This window comes from Nelusetta ayraudi, unplaced genomic scaffold (genome assembly GCF_046127955.1).
Source record: "Nelusetta ayraudi isolate G7.1 ecotype Tasmania unplaced genomic scaffold, CSIRO-AGI_Nayr_v1 ptg000042l, whole genome shotgun sequence".
Classification (NCBI taxonomy): Eukaryota; Metazoa; Chordata; class Actinopteri; order Tetraodontiformes; family Monacanthidae; genus Nelusetta; species Nelusetta ayraudi.
Window position 1 is genome coordinate 21,477,046 of NW_027466092.1, and position 27,811 is coordinate 21,504,856.

A 27,811-nucleotide genomic window follows, 5' to 3' on the forward strand; every position below is an offset into this window, starting at 1 on the left:
TCAACTGTACCTGTTGGAACAAAACTCAGTCCTTTCGATAAAGCAGAGTTGATGTGTAGTCAGTACCTTGTTGGAAAGGTTGCTTATCGGGTTTTCGCCCATAGGCGAATGTTGGGTCTGTTCCTGGTGTCTCGGTTTTTTCTTCCCCCGTCTCGCCTTTCTCTTGTTTTGCCTAGGTCGTGTTTTGGTTGTGGTTTCCCCGTTGGATTTGAGAAGAATCTGAGTCAGTGTGGGAGGTCACTCTCAGCTGTCGTGGTATTATTGTGCTGAGTAATCTGGCGTCTCCTTGAGGAAGGTTTGGTGTCTTCATCACACAGGAAGTTGTAGACCTTGCCTGCTTGGTAGTCCTCAGATTTCCTTCTGTACTTCCTGATTTTGTTGGTCATCAAACCATCTTCAAAGGTTTTCAAGGTTTGTTTAATAGAATCAAGGATTTCACACCATCTTTTGGCAAAATCTTCTGATTTCTTACCAATGGTAGATGGTTTCAGTATGCAAAGGCCCTGAGGAATGCGTTTATTGCGCCAGTATTCACTCAAGGTGTAGCCATGGAGTTCTTCTTTAGGCAGATCAGCTTGGTTTTTGTCTCCTCTTTCGCCAGTGGATGATTTTCAAGGGGGTTTGTGGATGTAAAATGTATTCGCCCAGCATCAGTATGTGAGAAAGCAGAAGTTTCATCCCAGTTAAGTGTGCAGGCATTTATTTCTTCAAAAGATGTCATCTTGATCAAGTGCACAGGTCCAGAGGGCAGGTGGACAAAAGCAATTCAAAAGTATAAAAAAGCCACCGCCTACACAGGTGTCTGGCATTAACACAATCAGGTGAAGTGACTGCCACAACCCCTTTGTATGCAGCCACGCTCACTGGTCTATCGACACCCGAAGAAGGTCGAAAGGACAGCAAACCTGCTAAATAAATTGATAATTTGCACAAGGTTACAAGTGCACAGCTGTTTTTTTGGCTTCTGAGTGTCCAAGTCCAGCACCAACACCTCCCCAAACAGCTCTATCTGCGGATGAGCGATGGTTTTTTAGTACTTTATTAATGATTTCCTCATGCAAATGCTTAACTGAATCTTTTCTCATCAGTCTTTTCTTCCTCCACCTCTTTCTTTTCAGCTCCAACATCAGCGCTGTTATTACTGCAGCCATGCCGTATTATTAGTCAGGCTTTAATTCTATAACAGTACTACAGTACTATGGCACTTGAGGGCAACAAGTGGGAGTAAGAATAACTTGAGCTGCAGAAACTCTCTGACTGAGGAACTAGTTCTGAGACACAGAGGAGAGGTTATTTCCATTCCCACTTCAGTCGTCATCAATTCACAACAAAGTTTGCACCTCTAGACTGGGGAGGATATATACACATCTCTTCATTGCAGCCAGTTGAGAATCTGTAATTGACTGCAAGCAAATACTGAAATGTATAACTTAAACTTAATTTTAACCTAAGACGGTGATTTAATGTAAACCTAAAACGTTGCTAAGTGTCCAAAAAGTCCCTAATGCTAATATCCCTATACCAGTCTTCTAATGTATCTATTCTAATCTAAAGTTAATCCTACTTCTTCTAATGCTAAACACTGAGTTCTGGAAATCGTGCCTTTGTGATGTCATGGATATCTCTTCCAGTCATTGATATCTCTCCCAATTCATGGACAACGCCTCCAGCCATGTGTTGGCTCCGCCCATTGAGTCGACCTCATGGGTTCTTGTTTTTGTCCTTTTCCAAACACGTGTAAGCTACTAAAGGTTTCAGCAGGAAGCGACATTGCAGATTGTATGCAGGAATGTTGCAAACAACAAGCCAGTTTAGCTGTTTTCTAGCGATCTAATCTGGAAAGATTTTTTTTTTTTCTCACCAATGGCTAAGAAAGAAACCTGTCTCGTTTGACCCAGGCGTTGCTTGCAGACCCGACGTTTGCTGCTTCACTAGACCAGTACCTCAACAGCACTGGACTAAGCGCCGCGCTGCTGGCCAACTTCCTGTACAACGGGGAACCGGAGGAGCGGCCGGCCGGCATGCCACCCTACGACTGGCGGGATGTTTACAACGCCACGACCCAGGCCCTGAAGCTGCTCTCCAACTTCCTTGGCGTATGTAACTCCTTCATCTGTTATCTCCTGATCTTGATTTCTAGCCCGCTCGTGGAAACAGAGACTTTAACGACCTCCAGGCTTGAATGAAAAATTTGATCCAATAAGAGGGGGAAAAAGAGTCCAGTAAGAATACAATTCCTGCTGTTGAAGGGAACTTGGCAGTACATTTTCTTCCTCCCGTGCTCTTAGCTTATCTGTTGTGTGTTATTTATGTGATTCTGTAGATATTACCCATGTTGCAGCACTGGTTGGATGACAACAAGTTTCTGACCTTTAAAGTGCTTGAGTAAGAGAGACTTTCTTTAGAAAATAAGACAATAAGTGTTTCAGCTCTCTTGTCCAAGTTATGTGCTAATAAACAAGACTCTGAATGCCAACTTAAGTTGTGCCCAGCCAGCGCTGCAGCACATTATACATCATCTAATATTTATTTTTAGCAGTCTGAGCTTTTATTTATAATTTTAAGGATTAATAACACCCTTCTATCTTGTATAATTGTCCTGCTGCACTCCCCTCCTGTATCCAGCTGTTTTCAGCAGTGGGACACCTGTGGCAGAACAGCAGGGGTGCTGTGGAGTGTTAGCAAGACTAAAATTTGACGTGTCCATGTTGAGAATTGTGCTCTTTGCATCTTTGCTCTTTTATTAAGGTGTCGCCCAGATGGGCTGGAGGCTTTCCCTTTGAATCCCTGCTCCTTTTTCCTTAATGCTTATTCTCAGAAAAAGCAGGAAGGAATTTTTCTGTTTTGTTTATTAAATTTGCCCGTTGAGAAATCCTTGACATCAAATGGGATGTCAAATAAACTGACATAAACAGAGGGATAAACAGCACCAGGATTCTTTGAGAAATTGTGATAAACAGCATTGTGCTGTAGCCCTCGAGTGTGTGCAGACATCAAGAGGACCGGTGTCGCTAAATGGGAACACACACACACACACATGCACACGCTCGCAGGCAGCTGACATTGAACTATTGATCTATGGCACAGTTTGCAGCAGAGCCCCTTCTCTTTCTCAGTGTCCTGTGATAAAACACATGTACAGAAAGCCCTCCACACACATGGTCACACATTACATCAATCCACAGGAGCGTAAGCTGGCAGGTTGGGCCCTCGGGCTTTGCCACACGTGGGCAGAGACATTCCATCATAATGCAGTCTATTTTCTGCTTTAATAGAAACTCCACTGTTCAGAATAGGGCGGGGATTTTTGTTCGACAGCTTTGGGTCGTGTCCTCTTATCTGGAGGTTTTTCATCAGTGGGAAGCTGGCTGGGTGGGGGGCAGCTAGAGGAGCAGTGGCTGCAAGGCAAATGCAATACAGCAGTGCATTTTTTTCTTTTTCCTTCATATGTGCTGTTTTATTTCATTTTTAATATGTATTAGGGACATGTTGCTAGTTCTTGGTATCTAATGAAGTGGCCGGTGAACTCATATGCATATATTCATTTCCTATGGCCCCGGACATCATTAAGGCATTTTCCTCCACACAGTTACCGCTCACTGAAGTTTAGTTAGTTCGTTTTTCCTTTTTCACAGCATCCTCTGTAAACCCTAGAGATTGCTTTTGTGAAAATCCTCAGTAGATAAGCAGTTTGTGAAATACTCAAACAACCATGTCCACCAAGTTCAGTTTCTTCAGTCCCTGTTCGACATTCTGAAGCTCACTTTAAACTTTAGCAAGTCATCTTCACAACATCTACATGATTAAATATACACAGTTGCCCCTTTTTTTTTAAATAACTCATTTTGAGAATGAAAATGATTTATATAGTTTTATTGAAAAACTAAAAACATACAACCATATTTTTTTCTAATTATAATGGCAATACATCTTTTTGGAATTTGAATGATCAAATTGGGCTGATAATTGTCCACAGTTCTTCACACATAGCAAAAGTCTGCTTTGAATGACGGAAAAAAGCCAAACCGCTTCAGGATTTTGTACATATCCTCATTTGTAAATTTATATTCCCAGTTAATACTGCCCAAAAGTCTGTGTCCACTTTTATAATTGACATGGCTTCACTCCATGGTGCAGTCACCAGTTCAAACGCTGGTGGGTCAGCTCGCTTCTCTTTGATAGACACAGGCCCAAAGCCACTAACTGCTGCCACTCCTCCACCCAGACAGGAAAGCTGTTGTACGAGGGAAAAATATAAAATTGCTCATCCGAGAGGACCATGAGAGGAAGTTAAAACAGTTACAGCATGAATCAAACATAAAGTGCTGCTGCATCAACCAAAGAACAACAAAATAGGACTGAAATTGTGCTCTGGAGTGAAGCTAATAAATTAAGCTGTCAACGATTCAGCAAATACAAATAGTCAAGTGCAATTATATTCCACATATATATTCAGTATTCTACCTCAAGATATGAGCCAATATTCCCTTTTTCTCTGCTGTTAAGTATTGGTTTATTGGCAGTGGCTGCTTGATGCCTGCTGCACGATAATCAGCCACTCGCTCAGATTGTGGCACAGAGATGGGCTGCTGTTAGTCACCCAGCTAAAGACCAGCGGCTCACACTCAGCCCTTCCAAGTGTGATGCAGGCACGACCACAGCGGCCCGTAGTGCTGCTCTGCAAGTTCCTCTAAAGTGGGCCAAGATGGGATTGACACGTTATCACCTGGGGGTCAATTTCTGAGTCTAGGGCTGTTGTCAGATTGTTGGTATCAGACTGCTTTGCCTGAGCTTCCAGATACACAAAAGAGAAGGAAAAAAGTATAGGTTAGCGGGGCTGGAAAGACATTTTATTGGTCAGAAAAAACAAGTGGAAGAAAGTTGTCAATATATTGACACAGGACACTTTTTCTCTCCCAAACTTAATTTCACTGCCGTGCCATGGGGGATTGGACCACAGAACCAGTGCTTTGTTTGATTATTTAAGGCCCATAACTGCTCTCTTCCCAGCAGTGCCACAAATTAAGTAACACTCTTTGCTGTTCAGTCAGTGGCTGAGGAATGATTTTGGCTTCGTATCCATTTGTGGTCATCGGAGCAAAAGACCTCAAAAGGAATCGGACTAATGCACAGAGTTAACAGGATTCTTCAGCGACACCTCTGCTTTTTTTTCAAATTGCATTTTTATTTTTTGCCAGTGTTTGGACTTGAACAAGTTTGAGGCCGTCCCCGACGAGGGCCACCTGGTGAACAGAGCACTGGAGCTCCTGGACAGTGAGACCTTCTGGGCTGGAATCGTCTTTGAAAACCTGCAGCCCAACTCCAGCAACCCTCCTCCGTACATCAGATACAACATCCGCATGGACATCGATGAAGTGGAGCGCACCGATAAAGAAATGGACAGGTGAAACAAATAAAACGTATGATACAGTAACTCTGTCCACGTCAATCCCCACCCAAACCCCCAAAGGGATAGTTAACTCCCAACTGAAACCCTTCTTTCTACTCACGGCTGACATTTTCTCCTCCACATCACCAGTCTGGAGTTTCACAGAGTGAAATAATTCCTTGATAAATGTAGTTTACACTGGAATTCAGGGAACCAGCTCAGTTGTCTAGTGATAGAGTGTGTGCCCTGAGACTGGTAGGTTGTATGACCCAGCCGGGTCATACAAAGACTGTACCATTAGACCATTGCCTCCTTGCTTGACACTCAGTATTAAGGGTTGGAATTGGGAGGTTAGATCACCCAATGATTCCCACTGCTGCCTGACGCTACTTCAGGAGATGGATCAAATGCGGAGGGCAACTTTTGCATCCTTCAGGATGTGACAATCACGGGAACTTTAACTTTAATCCTCCTCGAAATCAGACAAGTTTTAAAAATAGATAATGTCACTAGAACAGTATTGATTTTGAGTGAGCTATCCCTTTAACCTTCCAATGTTGCAGCCCTAAGAGAAAAATGCCGCCTCCTCTGTCTTTCACGCAGGGCACCGCCTTTTCTGTGTGGCATCTCAGACTTTTAGAAGTACCTGAAGGTTTTTCCGTCACTGTCACTCGTTGCTGCATGTATATTGTCTTTGATGTGACTCTTCGGCTCCTTATGCCCGTCCTGTCTGTGCTGAGCTTTATCAGACTGCAACAGAGTCGTAACAGAGACAGAAGGAATTACAGGGGACAATTCCAACAGGCTGTTGAATGTGCCCCGAGAATGTTTTTGTCACCCAACACGATATGAGCTTGTTGTTTCACACAGTCTCAGTGTTGACTTAAATGCCTAATTTATGTCAGCCAGAGACTACACGTTGTGCTTTTTATTTTTACCTCCAGCTCTGCCATCCCAGCAGCCTGCTACTGCTTCTGTCCTGAAACATTGCTGTGTTTATAAATCCAAACACATTATCGTATTTTTTTTGAGTAACAAGGATCTCTGTTTTTCTTTCAATCAGTTTACCAATTCCCTGCTTTGTGCATATATGCCATGCTGGGACTTGGTTAGCATAGCACAAACAATAGTTTGGCCACAGGAGTCGCAGTTACAGGAAACAATGACTCAAGCTTTTACTTGTAATAAGACCATTTAGCATGTCATATAGCGATTAGAAAATATCAGATGTTACCATATGATTATTCCTTTGTCAAAAATCCAAGTTAAAAAGGTTATTGTAGTTTTAGAATAATAAATATACTAAGAGTGAAGCTTGAACCTCACAATATGTCCAAGAAAATGTTCCAGGTGTGTTTTAGTTCTAGTCCATCTCCGTTTATTATTTTCTGCCACCCTGTCTCATTTCTCATTTCTCAACATAACAAGACAAGAAGTTGCATGAAAAACTTCCGCATCTTCACAGAATTTGTCAACCAATTCTTTGCGGCACCTTGCGGTGTCTGCCACTTTAGCTCAAAATTAGATCTGCATCAGTGAGCAGAGTGCAAATGATGATGGGCAGATGGTAACTATTGTTCCCAGATTCCTCTGCATTCTTTTTATTACTGCGGCTGGAGAAATCTCATTCACACACACAAACCCACTGTCTGTGAAAGCCACAAGACACTTTTACTGCTATACCACAAAATCGACTAAATTGTTACATCCTTACAATTGTTGGATTTTAGTGCTTTTTTATGACCAAAGCGGCTGAAGCTTAACTAGAAATATGTTCCGAGTGCAGGTGTAACTTTATCTTTTTTCTGCTTGACAAATATTGATTCTGTTGTTGTCTGTATTTCAGGACGGTAAAAACAGCTTTGAAACTTGAGCATCTCTAACAATGACTTCTCAGCTTTCTTGTCGGCTTCACTTTGTTTTTTTCTGTGTATTTTTTGTTGCTCTTAGCCAAACCAGTTCACTGTGTGTTTTCTTTTCCTAAGGGTTTGGTTCCCTGGGGCCCGTGACCACCCTTACAATGAGCTGAAGTACATTTGGGGAGGCTTTGCCTATCTGCAAGACATGATCGACCATGGCATCATTCGAGTGCACACGTCTAAGAGCCAACCACTTGGTGTATATGCCCAGCAAATGCCGTACCCTTGCTACGTGGAGGATGAGTAAGTATTAGTGTTCATGTCTGTCAACTGTGTGATGAAGGGCACGGGATGTTGGCACTGCAGCAGTGAAGTTGCCCTCACTGGTGGGGAGCTGCTTTTCCGATTTTTTCACGGAGGCTAAGGCTAGCTGGGCTTGTACAACTTGCCCTCATCTTATTACCAGCTCTTTCTTCTGTGAATATGCTGTCGACAAACTTAGATTAAAAAAGGCTCCTCTGGTAGTGTGGCTATGGAGAATAAAATGTAAAATGCTGGAGGATAAATCCCTCTGAGCTCCAAAGGCTGCAAAGAAAGAAAAAAAGAAGTCAAGGAAGACGAGGCGAGGAGAAAGAGAAAGCAAAAACTATTGATTTCGGTCAAACCACAGGAAATTCTTGCATATTTGATGAACGCTGAATAATTTAAGCAAGCACCAGGAGTCCCTAACTGCCTTTCAAGGCTGTTTCATTTGCAAAATAGCCAGCATACGTGGGCACCCAAAGCCCTATCGCGCAAAGGATCACACCACGTATGTGCATATTGAGCGATGACACCAGGTCGTAGGCTGTTGGAACCAGTTACCGCTGGGACAGAAATAACCCTCCATACTCAACAATCCCTTGTCTCTTGAATATGACAAGACTCGTGATTAGAGGATGTATCTAGCTAACTGACCGCAAGGAACATCTAACAGGGACACAGAATATTTCCTGCAAAAGATCTGAAAAAGAGAGCAGCTAACAACAAGGTAACAACAAGTTTACAAGCAGATTTTCTTGAAACACCTGCTGTTTTAATGTCATTTTTATCCAGTTGCAAAGGAGCGTCCACAATGCTTATGCTTACTGTTAGATAGTGGCCTGCCTGGCTATGGGAAAGCTTTATAAAAAAAAAAAACAGCTGGAAACAGGTTGAACTAAATATAACAGCCAGTGGAGAAATTATTCCAATAATGAAATTCATAATTGGAATTTGCTAATTGTGGGTCCTCCTTTGGATTCTTGGCTGGAAAGACGCCCTAGTGATGGAACAAAAATTATGCACTATCCACCCATGATAATAGGCAACCTTTTGCTAGCCGTTTCACAATTTTGCAACAACACGCAACTAGCCACCCAGCCGTTATAATAAAACAAAACTGCACTTCCCCTTTGTATCTGTTATGGCACCACTGTGGAGATAATGATTGAAATGGGTCAATCAAGGCGTAGCTTATTTGCTCATGACGGCCCCGTTGCCTCAGTTTCACCCTCCTGAAACAAAGGATTAATAATTACAGAAGATAAATGGGAGCCATAAAACAAGGCAATACCCTCAGTCCCACCACCATTTACTCCTTCCCCGGCCCCACCATTTGGGCATTTTTTTTCATGAATTATTAACACTTGAAAACTGCAATCGCGTTAATAAATAATTGAGAGCAAAATCACACAAAGACGGATGTGCTACGAGACAGCGAGGGACAGGATGGGAGAGGGGGACCTTGATGGTAATTAATTTCCATCTCCAACCATGTAACGTTACCAGTCAAGAGGCAGGAAAGAACATTGTGCAGTCAAACTGGCACAGCTGCAGTCTGCAGATTCATAAATGTCAAATCAGTCTATAAAGCAACAATTCAGCCGCACTTAGTTTTTAATACAAGCAACTCCCATAGGACCGGTTCAAGCTCTTCATTAGCTTTAAATTATTCATGAGCGTGAGAAAAAAAACAATTAGGCAGCAGGGGTAAAGACCAGGACCCTTAACAGTGGGCGTAGCCGCCATCCGTGAGAGTAAAAGTAACAGGAACACTCATGGGAGGATGTTAAGTTATGGCGACATGCACAGAAAATGGAATATAAAAGTGAATAAAGGGAGCAAGAGGCGGAGAAAGGAGCTCAAAGCATTGCTGGAGAGACCATTAGCTTAGCATTTATCGACCCGGAGAGACTGAAGCACAAACCTCAGCCCCAGAGTGCTGTTGTGAGTTGTAAGATATAGTGCTGTGTTGATGGGAACATTGACCATAAGCAAATATATTTAAGAATTATCTTTTCAACAAACAGTAAATAGTATTTTTCTTGTTCCATTTCATGCCAAGAGATCCCTTCGAAAGTTCAAATGGACCTTTTAGATCACCCATTTCACTTCTACACTTTGCGAACTCTGAATTAGACCATGTTCTTTTTGACGTCAACTCTCCTGAAAGCAGGACTTTCCATGAAATCATGAACTTTTTTTCATTTTTGTTAGACATTCACTTTATTTGCTTCCATAAAACACAGCCTGGTTAAAGTTGCGTGTTGTTGGCATTTCAGTCTTGAGATAACCAAAAATGTTTTGGCACTCAATCTGGGACCAGGCGATGGTGCAGGATAATACCTGACCCTCTGACAGGGCCTTTAAGCACCGTTAGCTGGTGTCTTATCGGCTGCCCCAAGCGTCCTCTCAAACAAATTCCCCTCTCTGGGTCCTGAAGCTCTGCCTACTTCATTGCAAATCCTGTCACACCGCCATGGGTGGGAACTCTGGCTCCTCACACCGGTACAAAGCAAAAAAAAAAAAAAAAAAACCCAGAGTGGACTCGTGGAAATCAAGGATTTACATGTGGGATCAGTAAGCATTTCCCTACCCACACATACTAATGAACATAATTAACCCAGTGCACCTTTAGTAGCGCGAGTGGGTGAAACAGCTTAGTTCAGGGGCCACTCCTGAGGCAAAAACAAGCGGTTGTTTTCCCTACATACCGCTGCATTTAAAGCTGTGTTTTGTAGTCGTCACATGACTTTGTGTGCTTAGTTGTTCAATTGAGCAATCAAGCGGCCGAGTAATGCTGTGGAACAGAGGGTTTCATTGATTGATTGCCTCCATTAGTGTTCAGGACAAGAAGCTTTTTTGCTCTCAAAATTCAAGATATATGTGAGTGTGCATTTAAAAATATCACTGTGGAAAACAGAAGCCGAGGGATTTTGGTATCACCTAAAGCTTTTATTAATTAGGTGCTGCAGGACGTCACGCATTCTTCCCACTTCTCTTCCCAGATCTTTATTTTACTTCCTGAATGCCAGTGGGGTGGCCTCACCTGATTCGTTATCTAAACAATCTCCAAGAACACGAGCAAATTTAGCTCTCAGTTAACAGCTTCCCCTCAAAACTTTCAAAACTTTCAAAGCTTCCTGCCGAGTTGTTGTTCCGAGGGAGGAACCGACACCTGCCTGGGGGTGTGGTCATGGGCGTAGTCACCAAGTGTGTGTTTTAGCGCGAGTTTGACATCTCTGAATTATGACTGTTTTGCTTTACAGCTGCTTAAACAAACTGTGCGTGTGTTTGTGTCACAGCGATGATGCTGTCAGAAAAATAGAAAGGGAGAGAAAGCACAAGGCATATGGCTCCCTAAGCGTCCCTCTGCTGTAACCACATGCACGCTCCTCTTCAAGCAATCATTTGTCCCGGCAATGAGGTAATCCATATTGAATAAAAGTCTGCTCTCCTCAATAAACTCCTCATTTCCAGCCCGCACCGGAACTTCGCAATATATTTGCTCAAAATGAGAAATGAGGAGAGCCTTTTTTTCATCTCGTTATGTCTTTTTCAGCGCCGTACGCCGCTCTCCAGGGAGGCAGCGCTCTGCTATCGCGCCTTTTCCAGGCAAATCGGTCCTCAAGCGCCCCCAAATTTAGGTCATGCCGCCGTCGATGTAACTGGAGCCGCGGTACAAGCGAGCCGCCTGGAGTTCTATTACTTAAGCACCTTTGATCGATCAGCCAAATGCATAATTCAGGAGCATCTGGTGGCAAGGTTGTCGGTGTCAGACACGGTGTGCATGACTGATCTCTCCCCCTCCAGCGCTGGAAGTCACAGATGGAGTTAACTCACACAGGCTGTCAGCTGTTACAGAGACGTCGACGCTGGAATCTGGAACAGATAATACCAGAATTAGCATTCAACCTGACGCCGGAGCACGCTGCAAAAGGCAATGGCGCGAAAAGTTGCTCTTGGAGTTTCTATTTATCTAAATGTTGGCTTTTGTCTTTAAGCAAGTCCTCGGGATTAGTTCAAACGAGCATGTCACCCGATCCTGTTTCCTGTTGTTGGTGATCCCTCCCACGAGGCCAAGGGGTGGAAGCGCTCGGGGTCATTTCAAAGTTCTCACGTCGCCACACTTCCTCCAAGATCTCAATGGATTGAGCTTTATTTATCTCCTCCATCTGATCTTGAGAACCTCATCAGTTCATCTGTCGACAGAAATACCCACTGGAGTATTTTTGCCTTGAATGGGCCCTCTTGTCACACTTTTAGTAAATTGTGAAATTAAATTACGGCATCAAATGTGCTATGAAGAAGAATCATTTTTCAGCGTTTAGAAAAGATTAAATGAAAGCGAAAAACAAATGAGTGACTCACCCCCGGTCTCTAGCACTTATAGCAAGTAAATGTTGGCCTGAACTCTTGATGAAACCTTTAAAAAAACATACACTAGAAGTTCACTTTATTATAATTTGCTGAAATTAAACATTGGCTAATTTCTTATTATAACTCGTTCAACAGAAGAGCTCATTTTGCTTCCCTGCACATTAGCATTGAAAGAATTCACGGAGCATGAGTAACAAATGCGTGTGATGTCTTCCACTCACTGTCCGATCAGGGGAAGGAGGCGCTCTGTCATGCAGAGTGGGGTGGTATTGACATGGCATTTTGGTGGCATTATGAAGCTGCTTTAATATTGTCTGATTGTGCTGTAACACCATCAAATCATACATCATCTTTGTCATGAGGCACGCTGCTAGATTTATGACAGTTATCTTGTTGGGGAAATAAAACAGCTGGTTTGAGATTCAATCCCCTTCCAACCCTTCCTCCAAGACTGAAAAGGCCTTAGGCATTTGACGATCAAATGTTCTCATTTTAAGTTATGTTTGTGTTGTTAATGGGCAAGACATTGTTTTGAACATTTTTCTTTAGTTAACAAGCGTTGCTCACAAACTTAAAAGTTCCTGGCTTCAGAGCTCGAGCCGTATGAGTCACACATATTTAAAGGAAGAAATGTTTTCTTTGGCTCCTGACCCTTTTTTTTGGAAATGCCCAGCTTCATCTTGGGCCTTGGCGGCATGCTGCCCATGATGCTGGTTCTGGCCTTCATCTACACCGTGTGCATGAACATCAAGAGCCTGGTGCTGGAGAAGGAGCTGCGGCTCAAAGAGGTGCTGCGCGCTGTCGGCGTCCAGAACTGGGCCCTGTGGGCTTCCAGGTTCACAGAGAACCTTGCTCTGCTCGTGGTTCCCTGTGGGCTCATAAGTATCCTGGTCAAGGTCAGTGGAAATGCTCAAACGGCGAGCGATCTAAACACAAAGCATGTAGAGGTGCATTTTTAAGGCGGTTGATCAAGCCGTCCGTGTTCCTGACCAACACATCTCGAAACGCAGGAAATTCAGCTGGCAAAACTAGCTTTAGACCAAGAGCATCTGTTTCATGCTTTGTGTTTAGGTTTTCTTGCCTTCGACGATTACAACCAATCATTGTGCTGAAGTGAATGAACTACCCATGATTTCACCAATCAGCATCTACAAACAAATTAATGGAGCCTGCAGAGAAAAAGAAAAAAAACTGCAGTGGCAGAACTGAAATTATAACGATTCCGTCATTGCCCTATATTTCCTGCGATTGCATCACCTCGGCTTCAGCGTAGCGCTGTGTGTTATGTAATGATTGACACTTCCTTTCCTGTGACAGAGATGGAAATTTTACCCCCTCTTCTTTTCCACATTATAGGATTGGCAAGGCTGCAAATCCATACAGACAGGCGCTGTAGTGATTTTGCCTGTTGCACTTCCTTGCAGTTATTACACATTTTTTCCCTCCTTGTTCGACACAACCAATAACATTTTGTTTTTTACACCCCCCCACCCCGCCCCTCCATGCCGACTAAAACAGATTTGAGTGTCGCGAAACATTCCTGCTGCTCGTCGACCTCATGCATTATGTACTAAGACTGGAGCTGCATGAGAGAAAAGAAGAGGCCCGTCGTCGTGTCATCATGCCGATGATGTATGACACCCAGCAAGAGCAATCATCTAATTTGGCGAACATCATCAATCACTTGGAAATAAATAGAAAATAAATACAAGTTCAGGAGTTGAGTATGCCTGTATATACTCTATATCCTCTATACTCTATAAGATAAAAAAATACATATATATATGTATATATATATATAAATATATATATATATATATATATATATATATATATATATATATATATATATATATATATATATATATATATATACACATATATGTATGTAGCATATATATATATATATATATATATATATACATATATATATATATATATATATATATATATACATATATACATACATACACATATATATATGTGTATGTATGTATGTAGCATATATTTTATGCATTCCCCAAACATCTTCCAGGCTGTGAGGGGTTTATGAGTTGTTTACAGGCTCATCCTATGCAATCAATAGGCTGTAATCACACTGGAATGATCTTTTGCTTAAGAATCGATTTGTCGCGATGCTCAGAGAACAGTTAACCTGAAAAAAGGCTGAGCCTGTGAGCCGCAGGTAATGCAGCCCCGTGATTATTATTGGTCGCGTTAGATAGAGCACATCCGTCAGCACTGCCGTGCTCCACCACTGCTCCTAATGAAATAGAAAAAAAATGGTTGTTTCAGATGAGCCTAATCAATTTTTTGTGGTTTAATTGGAAAATGTGGTCGACAAATAAAAAGTGATATTTGAACAGCTGTGTGAGATGTAATTTCCCCATCAGCTTAATTTGTTTGCGAGCCATCGACAATTTGTAAACATTAATAACAATAAATTGAGTTTGGCGAGTGCCTCGAGGAGTGGCGACGAGCTCTGTTGCGATTGCGTCGAGACCGAGGCCTCGCTCCAGATGAGAATTTCACAGCTATTTTAAGCACATTATTAATAACAGAGAATCAAATGGCGATTATAACGAGGCCAAATCTGCTTCAGGCATGACGACAAGTGCTATTGTCGCGTGCATTTGTACGCGTTGTCTTGTCGGACTTGTTCCCCCTTTCATTACGGAGGCGCTAATGCAGCTACTGTCGGGCAGGTTGACGTATTTCCACCGCTCCTCGCAGAACCGGTGCTCGCTGAAGGCGATCAATACCAGTTCCCAAAACACTGCGTCCTTGTTGTTGCCGAGGCGCCCGCCAAATGTTTTTGTCATGTTTGTCATTAAAGTTTGATTAATTCGCTGCACACTGCCACACGGAGCAGCGGGCAAGGCATGCAAATGATGCCACTGGAGACCACCTTCACAGTTGGAGGATGGCTATTGACATCTCATCAATCACCCACTCATACAGTAACCCCAAAAAAATATATAAGTTATCCGCCTGGAACAGGATGTTGGAAGAACATCAGGTTCGCAACTCAAGTAAATTCATATAAGCTGGAAGTCTTTGCCCTATAGTACCACTTTTGCCAGTCTATATTTATTGTGTTCTGGAAAAAAAACGAAGAGAACTGAGACTCATGAACATTTATTATTGTCCCAATGTTTATCAGTCAATTGTCCAAGGATCTAGAGCATCTTGTTCTTCCCATCTTATGCGCATTGGGAACATTTTTGAACTTTCAGAATTTTGAACAACTTCCTTCGCAGTTAAGTTTGAATGCTTGCTTGATGTGGTCTATTTTGAATCAGAGCTCAAGCACTATGTTTCATGGAAACAGGAATTTCACCTCACGTGTGCTGTATATGTCTTCTTTGTTATGTTTTCTTGTTAATTTTCATCAAATCACATATTGATGGAGATGAAATGCAAGCATTTTGTTGTTCTTCTATATTCATATAAATAATAACAATCATGATCATAATGTAATATTAATTACTTGTACTTATATGGCACCTTTCAAGAAACCCAAGGTCGCTTGACAAAAGGTGACAAACAAACAAAAACAAAAATACACAGCTGGGAGAGGACCTGAGCCTAATCTGGAAAGTCCAAGGAGAACAGGTGTGTTTTAAACCTGCTGAGAGTGGGGGAGTTGCGGATCTCGGGAGGAAGAGAGTTCCAGAGGGTAAAGGCCCTGTTACCAACGTTTTCAGACGGGTACAGGGCATGGAAAGGAGCCCAGTGTCTGAGGACCGCATGTTCCTGGATGGATGTTGGTAGAGTAGGTCAGACAAGTATTGGGGGGCAAGTGAATGGAGGGATTTGTCTGTCAGTAGAAGGAGTTTGTATTGTACACGAAACTTGACCGGGAGCCAGTGAAGGTGGATGAGGGTTGGGGTGATGTGCTGCCAGGGCTTAGTCTGAGTGAGACCCCTGGCAGCTGAGTTTTGCACATACTGGAGCCTGTCAACGGTTTTACTAGGAACCCCGGACAGGATTCCATTGCAATAATCCAGCCGGGAGGTAATGAAGCCGTGAATGAACGTCTCATCAACCGTGTCAGAAAGCGAGGAACGGAGATGGGTGATGTTCTTGAGGTGGTGAAAAGCATATCTAGTGATGGATTTGACGTGGGACCGGAAAGAGAGGTTGGAGCCGAGGATAACTTCCAGGTTGCGGACCTCAGAGGATGGGGCGATGGAGCAGCAATCCACACTGATAAGAAGATCTCCAACCTTCCCGAGCAGTGGCTTGGGGGCCACAAGCATGAGCTCAGTCTGGATGCTGTTAAGTTGGAGAAGGTTTGGTCGTCATCCTGGTTTTAATGGCCTGAAGACAGTTGACCAGAGATTGTGGGGGGAGCTGATGATCAGCGTAGCACTGGAAATTAAGACCATAGTGTCGCATGATCTGGCCGAGAGGGAGTAGGTAGATGGTAAAGAGAGTGGGACTGAGCACAGAGCCTTGAAGGACGCCGTGATTGACAAGAGCGGGGGGAGCGATGGTTTGTCACAAACTGAGTTCTGTTTGAGAGATATGAATGGAACCATGACAATGCTGAGCCATTGATGCTGAGGAAGTCTGAAAGTCGTGTGTGAGCTTTAAGTAAGCTTAGCTTCATGGTTATGAAAATGCTCAAATTGTCATTGCCATGTTAAGTGTTTTCACTCTCAGATGTCTGCAAACCCGCCATTTACTGTCTTTCCTGCACCACACAGCAGACAGACCTATAGAAATAGTTGCTGAGCTTGAGCCTCTAGACCCAGGTGTTTCCCTCAGGCCAAGTGGAAACCCGAACAATTAAGGGAGGAGTTACAAACTTTTATCTTGTGTCCAGAAGAGATAAGAGCAGACACAGGATGATAAAATGCAAGTAATGGAGTTGCCTTGAGTCGAGTTTTTGGTGGCCTAACTTCTTACAGTTGGAAATTCTGCTTGTGGATCTGTCCCAAAGGTTGGAGAAAATGTTTGCAGTTTGGTTTCCTGGCTTGCAGACTGTCATTATAACTTGCTTTTTCTGCATTAAAGATCCCATATTGTACAAATGTCATTATCCCAGTTTTTCCAACAATAATTTGAGCCTCTGGAAATAACTTCATTATTTACTTGCTGTACTTGCTACTTGCTCTGCTCTTCACAAACTGTGCACCTCCTGGTATTTGTGTCCCCTTCTAAACACGTAGAAGGTCTTACAAAGCATTTGTTTCAGCAGGAAGCTAAAACTAGAGATGCACCGATCCACTTTTTTCACTTCCGATACCGATATCTGAAGTTTAGTATCGGCCGATACCGATCCGATTCCGATACAGAAAAACGGCATTGAATCACCTAACAAATTATGTCTTGTTTTTTTTTTTTTTTTTTTTTAGAAAAAACTGTCTTTTTGTGCAAGGCAATGTCAGACTTTCCTCATTTTCTAAAAACAAATAAAATGATCCAGATGAACTGAAAAACTTATGTAATACTGTGTACCAGTACAGTAATTCATAATAAACAAATGGCTTCACTAGCTTTGTCAAAGTCAAACATGAAAATAAATAAATATCTCCCTGTTCAGTCAGTGCAATTAGGAGTATAACACAAAATGTAAAATGAAAGAGAAGCTGAAACTGGGAAAAAAAAGAAAACTATAACTTAACTATCTTGGTCAAACAACATGAAAAAGGAACAAACCCTCTTTAAAATGGTTCAGTCAGTGCAATTAGGAATTCAAAGTGCAATGTAAAATAAATAGTAAAGGAGCTGAAATTGAGAAACAAAACAGTAGCTTCATTAGTCAGAGGTGTGCGACGCAGCCCACACTACGCACTCCCATGTTCATTACCTTTCTCGCGTTGCTGGCATTGTCCCTCGGAATCACATGGACTTTGCTCAACGGAATTTGCCACTTGTCAGACATATCCTTCAGGCTAGCGGCAATTGCCTCGCTCGTGTGTGACCCACGAAAGTTCGCTGCATTTAACATTGCACTGCATGGAACAAAACTCTCATCCAGCCAGTGTGCTGTTAAACTCAAAAGTAACATGGGGGAAACGTCAGAGCTCCAGATATCGGTTGTAAAGCTAAACGCTTTGACATATTTTATGTCCTCCAGTATTTGTTTGCACACTTTACTGTACAGTTCAGGTAGAGCCGCCTCGGGCAAATATTTTCGGCTAACCATGTCGTGCCGTGGCTCCAGCTGGTGAATTAACAGCCGGAATCCCTTGTCCCCAACAACTGACAACGGCTGCCCATCCATAACAATAAAGTGCAATGTCTTCTCCGTGATTTGGTTTGCCTGTACAGTATTTGGTGGAAACTTTCCCCGTCTTTCCTTCATCTCCTTCAAAGTAAGCTGCTTCATACCGCCTCCGTTTTTTTTTATTCAGTTCGACGAACTCAGCGTGCTCTTTCGGGTGAAATCTCTGGAGGTGTTTAATTAAGTTAGTTGTGTTAAAGCTAGAAGCTTTACTACCGCCTCTCGGAACATTAACGGTGCAGATATTGCACGTAGCCATGGAGTTTGATGGTTGAGGTAATGTAAAGTAGTTCCAGACGGCGGATCCTTTCACTCGCTCCATTTTGAAAACCGTGTCAACTGCGTGAACTGCACGGCCGCTGCTCTGTCGCAGACGTCACTCGCATCGCACGGCATATAAATACACTGCTTAACTGCTCCAATGGATAGGGCCATTGGATCGGCTCATTGTCACCGATACCCGATCTAGAATTTTATTCAATATCGGATCCGATACCGATCCCTGTATCGGATCGGTGCATCCCTAGCTAAAACCAAATGTTTTTTCGTAGGAAACAGGAAACAAAGCTACGAATACATTTTTTTTTCTGTCTGTCCTTATTCTATACAGCCTTCATAGCTATTATATGGGACCTTTAATAATAAAGTCATCCAAGGTATTAACTTTAGCACCTCTCACATGAGATTACAGCGCTGCTGCTCCTTGGCTTGGATAATTGTGGAGAATAATTCTTGCTCTGATTCTACTATTAGCATAATTACTGTAACACTTAATAAAACATCAACTTATGGTTTATGATTAACTGTGGTAATGCCAGTAAGGTGACCTGGCACAGAGTGGACTCACCGTCCTGTCTGATTCTGGGTCCACCCCCTTCCAGGTTCCTCATGACTCTTGCTCGCTCGTTGCCCTTGTACATGACTCTCGCCTGGATCTACTCGGTGGCCATAATCGTGAAGGCCATTGTGGCAGAGAAAGAGGCCAGGCTCAGGGAGATGGTGATGATCATGGGCCTGAGGAGCTCCACGTACTGGCTGAGCTGGGCAGTGTCCTGCATGACAATGCTGGCACTAAGCTCATTCCTCCTCACCCTTATCCTGAAGGTGATTCAACGATGATTCAGGGTGCATCCCATGCTAATTTTGGCAAGAACTGCAGTAATCGCACTGTGGTAGCACACTCGATAATGAATACGTGTATAGCGTCGTACAATGGCGCCCTCTCAAGGATTCTCAGCCATAATTGTGTGTGGCTCTGAAATGGTCTCCAGAATATTATCCAGATGTTTTTTCAAAAGTGTCTTTGAATTGGGCATGGCCGCTGTGATGTCGGTGAACAGATGAGTGTTGCTTGCCAAAATTAGAGAAGGGTCCTCTCTCACGCAGGCAGAGCACAGGAGTGACATGTAATGACTTCCACTCAATGGTTATGTAACAAACATAAAAAAAAAGGTGTGTCTGAACTTTAATTATCTTTGAAAACTCTTCTTCTCTGCCTGCTTGAAGCCAAAAATCAACACTGATAATCACAGCTCCTTGAAGACGACCTGTCAGCCTCATACCTTTATTTGCTTTATTTTGACAAGTAACTGCCTTGTCTTCCTTTCAGTATGGTAAAGTGCTGCAGTACAGTGACCCCTCAGTGATCTTCGTCTTCCTGCTGGTCTTCTGCGTGGCCACCATCACCCAGAGCTTCTTCATCAGCGTCTTCTTCTCCAAGGCCAACCTGGCGGCGGCGTGCGGCGGCCTCATCTACTTCCTCCTCTACCTGCCACACATACTGTGCTTCGCCTGGGACGATGTCATGAGTTTCCCGGCAAAGGTGGCCGTGGTGAGTCTGTCTCCAGCTTGAAAATGTTATTTTATGATAGCTCCCTTAGGCGAAATTGAAATATTTCTTTTTTGACAATTTCTTCCAAGATGTGAAGCTATTTTGACCCTCGTGTCCGTGAGGCAAAAGCACTGAATGAAGGAAACTTGCTCCTGTGCCTTCTTGTTTGAGAACCAAAATAGTGTTTGTTTTAATGTTTCTGAATGGACTTTTGGTTGATCATAAAATCTGCTCCTGTTGCCGTCGAGACAAGAAAAATCAGCAACTTGTTGCATATGGCTCTATTCCATTTCCATTTCCATTTCCGACTGGCAAATGTGTTCTTGCGGCTCAGTTTGCTTGACATGCACACCTCAGGGCTTGTGCATGTAAGAAGCGTTCTCAGCTGTGGTCTACTTTTCCACAAGTCTCACTGAAGAGGGCGGAGTGATTGAATGAGTCTCAGTGATGATAACAACTGTGCCTGTATGCCTTTATTGTGCTTCGACCAGATGGAAAGACGCTGCCGGACCCTGTAAGTCTCAGAATTGTAGAACGTTTTCATAAAAGGAGACTTAAGTGACGAGAAGTTGGGGCCATCTTCTCATCTTCCTGGGGAAACAGATAAACGATACACCATGCTGACCTTTCTGTGTGACCTTTACGGTGGCCGCTGGTATCATTTGTCGGCCAGACGCCCTCGCTGCAGACGCCAATGCGCAAAATCTTAAATCTTTATTGCAAGGCGTGAAGCCGCGACTCACTTCCAATCAGACGTTGTCGTCTGCTGGTTTGTCAGGTCGGAAAACGGCATTGCTGGTGCAGTCTCAGACAAACATCCTCATATTTCTTGGGCGGTTTCTTGGTTATGACTCTGAAAAAGGTGCCAGATAATAATATGTGTCTGCGCTGCCTGACAGAAGTCTATTCTGCTACCATCTTTCATTCCCACAGTGGAAAGCCATATACCAGCTGTGAACAATGTTTTCTTTTTTTTATAGAGGTACCTTTGCAGTTTTCTGATTCTTCCCTGGCAGAAACCTCTTCACGCAATTTCCTTCTATAAACGGCACTGAGAAGTTTTTTTGTGTGTCCTCTGTTTTACATATAAAGCACTGCGACCGTATTTAATCTCGACACAAAGTGCCGTCGCCATGTCCTCGCCTGGCACAGAGACTTCCCTCCCCTGCTTCACAGAGATGGATAGCCCCCCAGCCCTCTAATTAGCATGAGCAATGTTCCTCTGACCAAACTGCTATCTAGTTCATCTTCACACTTTATCAGAATGTATGTGTGTGTGTGTGTGGGTTTGTGTGTGTGTGTGTGTGTGTGTGTGTGTGTGTGTGTGTGTGTGTGTGTGTGTGTGTGTGTGTGTGTGTGTGTGTGTGTGTGTGTGTGTGTCCGTGTCCACAAAGGGTTTTTCTCTCTTCTTCTGCCAGCCTGGGTAAAAATATATCGTACCCAAGCACACAGTCCACTCCCCACGCTGTCCTTGATAATGAAGCATTTAATCTGAGCACACTTTGAAAAGATCACCTGAATGTATAAGGAGACTTTTTTTCTTTGATGGCGGCTGTGCGGCAGGGGAGAGCTGCAGGCCACGGTGCGACAGGTCATTTTCATAATCGAACCATCTTTCTGCCGCCCTTTCTTTTCTTTCTCTTTTACCTTTGGAATGAAATTAGGCAGAAACATGAGCAAGGCCACAGTTCTTTTATGTCCAATGGAACCAGAAATCCTTTAAATCAGTGCTCTGCTCTTTCCTGCAAAATCATTAAAAAAAAAAAATTCTGAAATCAATTAATTGATCTATGCTTTATGCAGCACCTGACATCTGCACAGGGTTCTCTGTCAGACGCCAACTCTTTTGTCAGTATAATAAATTCCATCACAGTTCCTTTTTGAGACAAGAGCAAGATTTTCCTTCAATTTTTATTGAAGGGGTGATGTGAGATTTTTTTTTTTTTTTTCGTATGACAAGTATGGAATTTGATTTTTGAAATTTCCAGGTCTGGAAAAGTAAGGAAAACCTAAAATAGTATATGGAAAAATATTTACGTTTCCAGACTATCATCACTGGTCTGGTTTCTAATATGAAATAATGAAGACTTTTGGAAATAAATATACATCTATTTTCCATGCTGTGGACGCAGGCAACCAATTGGAACCAAGTAAAATATGTTGTGATGCACCTTCAGCCCAGGATGCATTAGCTGGGAACTGGGTTTTTCATTTCGAGGGAGTCAGCGATACAAAAAAGTTATGCATCACAGATGGAGGAAACAGCATCCTCTAAAGAGAAGAGATGTGAGCTGCAAAGTCACCTAATTACGGAGAAAAAAGTCATTCATTCATTCATTCATCTTCTATACCCGCTTGTGCCAATTCAGGGCCACGGGGGTCTGCTGGAGCCTATCCCAGCTGTCTAAGGGCAAAGGCAGGGTGACACCATGGACAAGTTGCCAGTTCATCACAGAGCCACATAGAGACAAACAACCATTCACACTCACATGCACACCTACGGACAATTTAGAATGTTCAATTGACCTCACATGCATGTTTTTGGAGTGTGGGAGGAAGCCGGAGAACCCGGGGAAAACCCACGCAGACACAGGGAGAACATGCAAACTCCACACAGAAAGATCCCAGGTCCGGGCCCCGGAATCAAACCCACGACCTTCTTGCTGTGAGGCGGCAGCGCTCACCACTGTGCCACTGTGTCACCGAGAAAAAAGTCTGGAAATTTAAAATCTTAAATGTGTAGGAACCCTGCCTTGCAATTTTCATGTACTTCAAATAATAAATAAAATAAAAAAAATTATTTCTTTCACCAGAGTAAAAACAAAGATCTTGTTTCTCACAGTGACACTAAGCACATTTCTCAGGTGAGCGCATTTTCTGGTGGGGCCCTTTCCTTTTTGGAAAATAAATAAATAGAAAAACACTGGTCTGGCTGTCATTTTTGCTTTTCTTTGTTGAAATAAAGTGTCTTGCAAAATGACCAGACAGATCTGGAACCCTGATTTACTTCTCTGGTGAACAATACCCCGTGTCTGCAGGCGACTGAGTGGCAGCTGAAGTGTTTTCATGCCTCCAGTCCAGTGGAGAGAACTTACATGGCCTCCAACTTGTGAACCTCTTTCTAAATCCAAAAGGAATGATTCCTGTTGGTTTCCAATTCCACACAGCGATTAAGAGTGACTCCAACCTTTCTTGTCATTTCTCTCGCGCTGAGTCACTGTTGCTTGCAAAAAGCTGTGCAAGGAGGAGGAACGGCATAAAAACCTTCCAGCAGAGCCAGCCACTGGCTCATGGCTCATGGCTCCGATTCTTCACCTGACCAACATCAGGCATCGTCTCGGCAAGCATCACCAGATGCGTCAAATGCTGCGAGCAAATGAGGCGCAATGAAGCCGCTGGCAGGCCGACCTGGCGGTGTGGAGTCACCAGCTGCAACAGATGATCCCTCACAGTCCAAGAACCTTCCCATCAGAGATTGAACACACATTTTGGCTTTGTGCTTCAATCTTGTCAAACACTCTGTTTAAAGTGCCACACCAGCGCACGCCCTGAGAGTGACGTCTCCTCTACGTCACCGGAACAGCAGGTTCATTCATTGTCTCCTGCAATGTGAACACTTGAGTGGTAATCACGTGGTCTTCCGTGTGTGAGATGTTGAACAACTGCTACATTTTACTTTGCGTCCAATCTGAAGTTGAATAACTAGGATGGGGAAACTGTAACTTTCCCATTAACTGGAGCGTCTGTCGCCTCTTTCGTCCAGAGCCTCCTGTCGTGCGTGGCCTTTGGCTACGGCTGTGAAAACTTCTCAAAGTACGAGCAGCAGGGCGTTGGCATCCAGTGGTACAACCTGAACCAGAGCCCGGCGGAGGGGGATCGCTACACCTTCTTGCTGTCCATCATCATGATGCTCGTCGATGCCCTGTTGTACTGGATCCTCACCTGGTACATAGAGAGCGTCTTCCCAGGTCAGTGACGAACCACCAGGCAAAGTTCTAATATCTCCCTGTCCAGTCTGTGCTAAAACGTTTCCTTCCATTCATCCATCCTCTACAGGCCAGTATGGGATCCCGAGGCCATGGTACTTCCCTTTCACTGCGTCCTACTGGTGCGGTACAACAGCAGCCACTGGCCAGGATGACGACCTGCTGAAACATTCCACTGTGCAGAGCGGTAATATATTCCGGCGTCTCTCTGGTGGCCATATCTCAAAATCGCGCCCACGAGTTAATCAACATGGGTTACAAAGAAATATTAGCGCCTGTTTTGACACTGCAGGCGATAATAGAGCCCGATGGTTCGCAACTTTGTGGATAGCGTGCTAAAAAAAGCATTTCCAATTAGCATCCAGAATGTGAAATCGTGCAGGTTCTTTTCACGCCTTATTGCTCAGCCTGACACTCTAGAAAGCTCTTTATTTATCTGAATGATATTACTGGCATTCTTAGTTTATTACCACGGTTTTGAATTTCATTCTCATGTGTGCATCGGGCTGGAATACATTTGTATCTTATCAATCTTGTCCTCTCCCTGTCCTTTTGTGTCAACTGTTGTCGATGTAAAGACTGTCTTGAGAAGCCGCCTGCCAACATGAAGGCTGGCGTCTCAATCCGGAATCTTGTCAAAGTCTACAAGAATGGGAAAAAGCTGGCCGTGGACGGCCTGAGTTTGGACTTCTACGAGAACCAGATCACCTCTTTCCTCGGACACAACGGCGCTGGCAAAACCACCACGATGTAAGTGACGCCATCTGTCGTCCGCCACGCTTGGCTGGGGGCGTAACATGCCGCTGTGTACCGCAAGTTAAACAGATACATTCTTGAAGGTGGTCATTTCAAAATATTTATCCAGTTTAGGAACTAAGGGAGAGTTAGAATGAAGAACTAGGATGAAGGCCTAAGATCTTGGCACAGCCGAGTGGAGAAGATATAAGTAAAATTATTTTATACGACAACTTTAGTTTCCATTTCTGATGGATTTAGACTCTGGTTTCTTCCTGTGTTCGATGCTCATGTTGGCCAGAAATAATTTCTCCGGGTTTGTTTGTTCCACGTGCAGGTCAATCCTGACAGGGCTGTTTCCGCCGACATCTGGGACAGCTCTCATCAACGGGTACGACATCCGCACCGACATGGACGCCATCCGGAGGCACTTGGGAATGTGCCCGCAGCACAATGTGCTATTCAACGAGTGAGTGACTGCAGGCGGCTCTTCTTTATTGTCCGCTGGTCATCTGTGTAATTGTGATTTTTTTTTTTGTGAGGATGAAATAATTAAACAGGTCATTCTGCTGCAACTTAATCACATGTGTAATGAGAGCCCAGACTGGGCTCCTGTTCCAGATCAACACATGATTATCCTGCTCTCGTTCTGTGCAGCGAGGGAAACAGTGAGTGAACTTTGCTCACTCCTGAATCAAAATTTCCTTTCCCGCTGTCCTATTCCTTATTTTGACTTTACCTCTTTGTTCCAGCCTCAACAAAGTGAACACCTGCCTCACGATTATGCCTGAGCGGCTGCAAATTACAGTCATTAATTTTAATTTGAGACAACTTAGCTGTCCACGGTGAACCAAATCAGGTTAGAAATTAATTCTGCCGTGCACAAGGCTGCACGGAGATAAATAGAGGCTGCAACCACTATGCACAATATACACACATTAATTTGATTTTGGTGTTGAGTGGCAGGTGATGCTCCTCGTGGTCACCAGCTACCGCCTCCTCACCCATGTCCATCAAAACGGGTGTCATGGCGGTGCTCTCACCTTCCGCAGGCTTACGGTGGAGGAGCACATCTACTTCTACGCGAGGCTCAAGGGTTGCAGTCGCGTCGAGGTGAAAATGGAGACAGACCAGATGATTGAGGACGTCGGTCTGCCGCACAAGCGCAGGGAAATGGCCAAGAACCTGTCAGGTGTGTCTGCATTCTGATGTGCTGTTTAAAATTGCACAGGGAAGGACACGGGCTGTTCACTTAGTTAAGTAAACGTTTGTTCAGTCCCCCCCAGTAGGAAAATCATGAGTGGGTTATCCCTCCTGCGAAGAATAAAACCCCAACGATCTGCCAGCGCCCTTGCACGGCAGCTGTCTAGACGTGCACCTCAGCTCAGCTCTACCTGTGTGTGTCACAGGTTGTAATTCACTGTCAGCGATGCATTGGTGTGTGCAGCAGGGTGACACCAGCAAGTTCTGCTTGATAAATTGTCCCCAGTTGCAGATTGCTCGTGAGCAAAATCACTGAAATGACTTCCGAGGCTGATCCGTGCTGACATTTCCACTACATTAGCGGTGCACGGGGAACATCTCCAGAGGGCGGAGACTTGGATCGGGGTGCATCTGTCCTCAGCTCCCTCCACCCCCGGCTGCCCTCCCGCCATGCTATCAATCACTTTACAACATGCAAAAAGACAATTTAAGATGGAGAGGTACATCTCCACACATTTACCTCATAATCAGTCCACCAATTCTTGCACACGAGACCCTAATGTTGATGGATGGTCCACTACCAGCTGCTGGGACAGAGATCAGTATCTTTGAAAAAAAAATGAAAAATATACATCACCCATCAAAGTGGTTTTGCCTTCCAGGTGGGATGCAGAGGAAGCTCTCCGTGGCCATCGCGTTTGTTGGTGGTTCCAAAATCGTCATCTTGGATGAACCCACGGCCGGCGTGGACCCCTACGCCCGCAGAGGCATCTGGGAGCTGCTTCTGAAGTACAAACAAGGTACCTCGCTACATTTGTGTCTTCGCAATAAATAGGTTAAATAATGTTTGTTTTGTTGCTCAGTACATAATAAAACGTTTATTACTCACAACTCATGCACTCATCCATGTTCAGATCTTTGATTTTCCAGTGGACCATGATTAATTATGCACCTCTGGGTTTTAGCTTCCTGCTTTAATTGATGCTTTGTTTAATGTTCAACATGACTTGAAGGAGACAGAACAATATTATGTCACAGGGAGGAACCATCACCTGGCTGGGAGAGGACTCACTCTCTTTTGTGACATCACAAAGACCCTCCCTCTCCCCTGCTGATTTACATTTCTTGCACACACTTATTGAAAGCAGAGCAAGCAAAAGTTTTGCCGACAGGCTAGAGGAACAAATTTTGTAACATTGGCAAAGTGATATTTCAGAAGCTTGAATTATTCCATTGCTGCATTTTGGATAAAAGCTACTAAAGCAGTCTCAGCTGTCAATCACTCCAAGTGACAACCACCAAATAAAACAGTCCATCAATGTAGATGGATGATGAACTCATTTAGGTTGATCACAAAAAAGTTTTGCGTGGCAAACCAAAATACATTTCTGAATGCTGTCCTGATTGATCAGTGATTGTGTGATGTTAATATTAGAAATTAAATTAAACTACTAAAATCAAGCTTAGAATTCAATAGATTTTGGCTTGCCTTCCAAGGTTAGAGAGGAACTTTCTACGAGTCAATGTTAAGTTGAGGACCAAACTAAAACACTTCAGGACAGTGAGCCAGACACACTTTGTGAACTGACAAGGTTCTTTGCTGAGGTAATGAACAACTCTCTCTCTCTTTCTCTCTCTTTATCTTACTCCTTGATCTCTGTGACAAACCCTGCCAGAGAGAAATCTTAATTTACGCTGTTGCGCCGCGCTATGGAAGTCCAGACGAGTGGCTTTTTAATTGACATTGCTGTTTAACAGGCTCCCTAATTGGGTGCCACATCACTCCGCTCGTCTCCATCCCCATCTTTGTCTTTCTGCACCGCGCACTTGTGAGTGGCTGCGCGTTGGGAACACAAGCAACGTGGCAACAGATTCTTCTCTACAGATCAGTCT

At 43.7% G+C, this 27,811-nt stretch overlaps 1 protein-coding gene across 1 annotated transcript in view; it reads left to right on the top strand.

Annotated features, from left to right (window-relative positions):
- LOC142894320 (phospholipid-transporting ATPase ABCA1) overlaps window positions 1-27,811 on the top strand; it is a 158,012-nt gene that overhangs the window by 41,835 nt on the left and 88,366 nt on the right. The window contains exons 12-22 of the mRNA XM_076035585.1: window positions 1,899-2,096; window positions 5,199-5,404; window positions 7,375-7,551; window positions 12,602-12,824; window positions 19,773-19,994; window positions 23,758-23,962; window positions 24,051-24,167; window positions 24,559-24,730; window positions 25,053-25,184; window positions 25,768-25,907; window positions 26,581-26,718. Coding sequence (XP_075891700.1) covers window positions 1,899-2,096; window positions 5,199-5,404; window positions 7,375-7,551; window positions 12,602-12,824; window positions 19,773-19,994; window positions 23,758-23,962; window positions 24,051-24,167; window positions 24,559-24,730; window positions 25,053-25,184; window positions 25,768-25,907; window positions 26,581-26,718 — 1,930 coding nt within the window. The remainder of the gene's footprint in view (window positions 1-1,898; window positions 2,097-5,198; window positions 5,405-7,374; window positions 7,552-12,601; window positions 12,825-19,772; window positions 19,995-23,757; window positions 23,963-24,050; window positions 24,168-24,558; window positions 24,731-25,052; window positions 25,185-25,767; window positions 25,908-26,580; window positions 26,719-27,811) is intronic.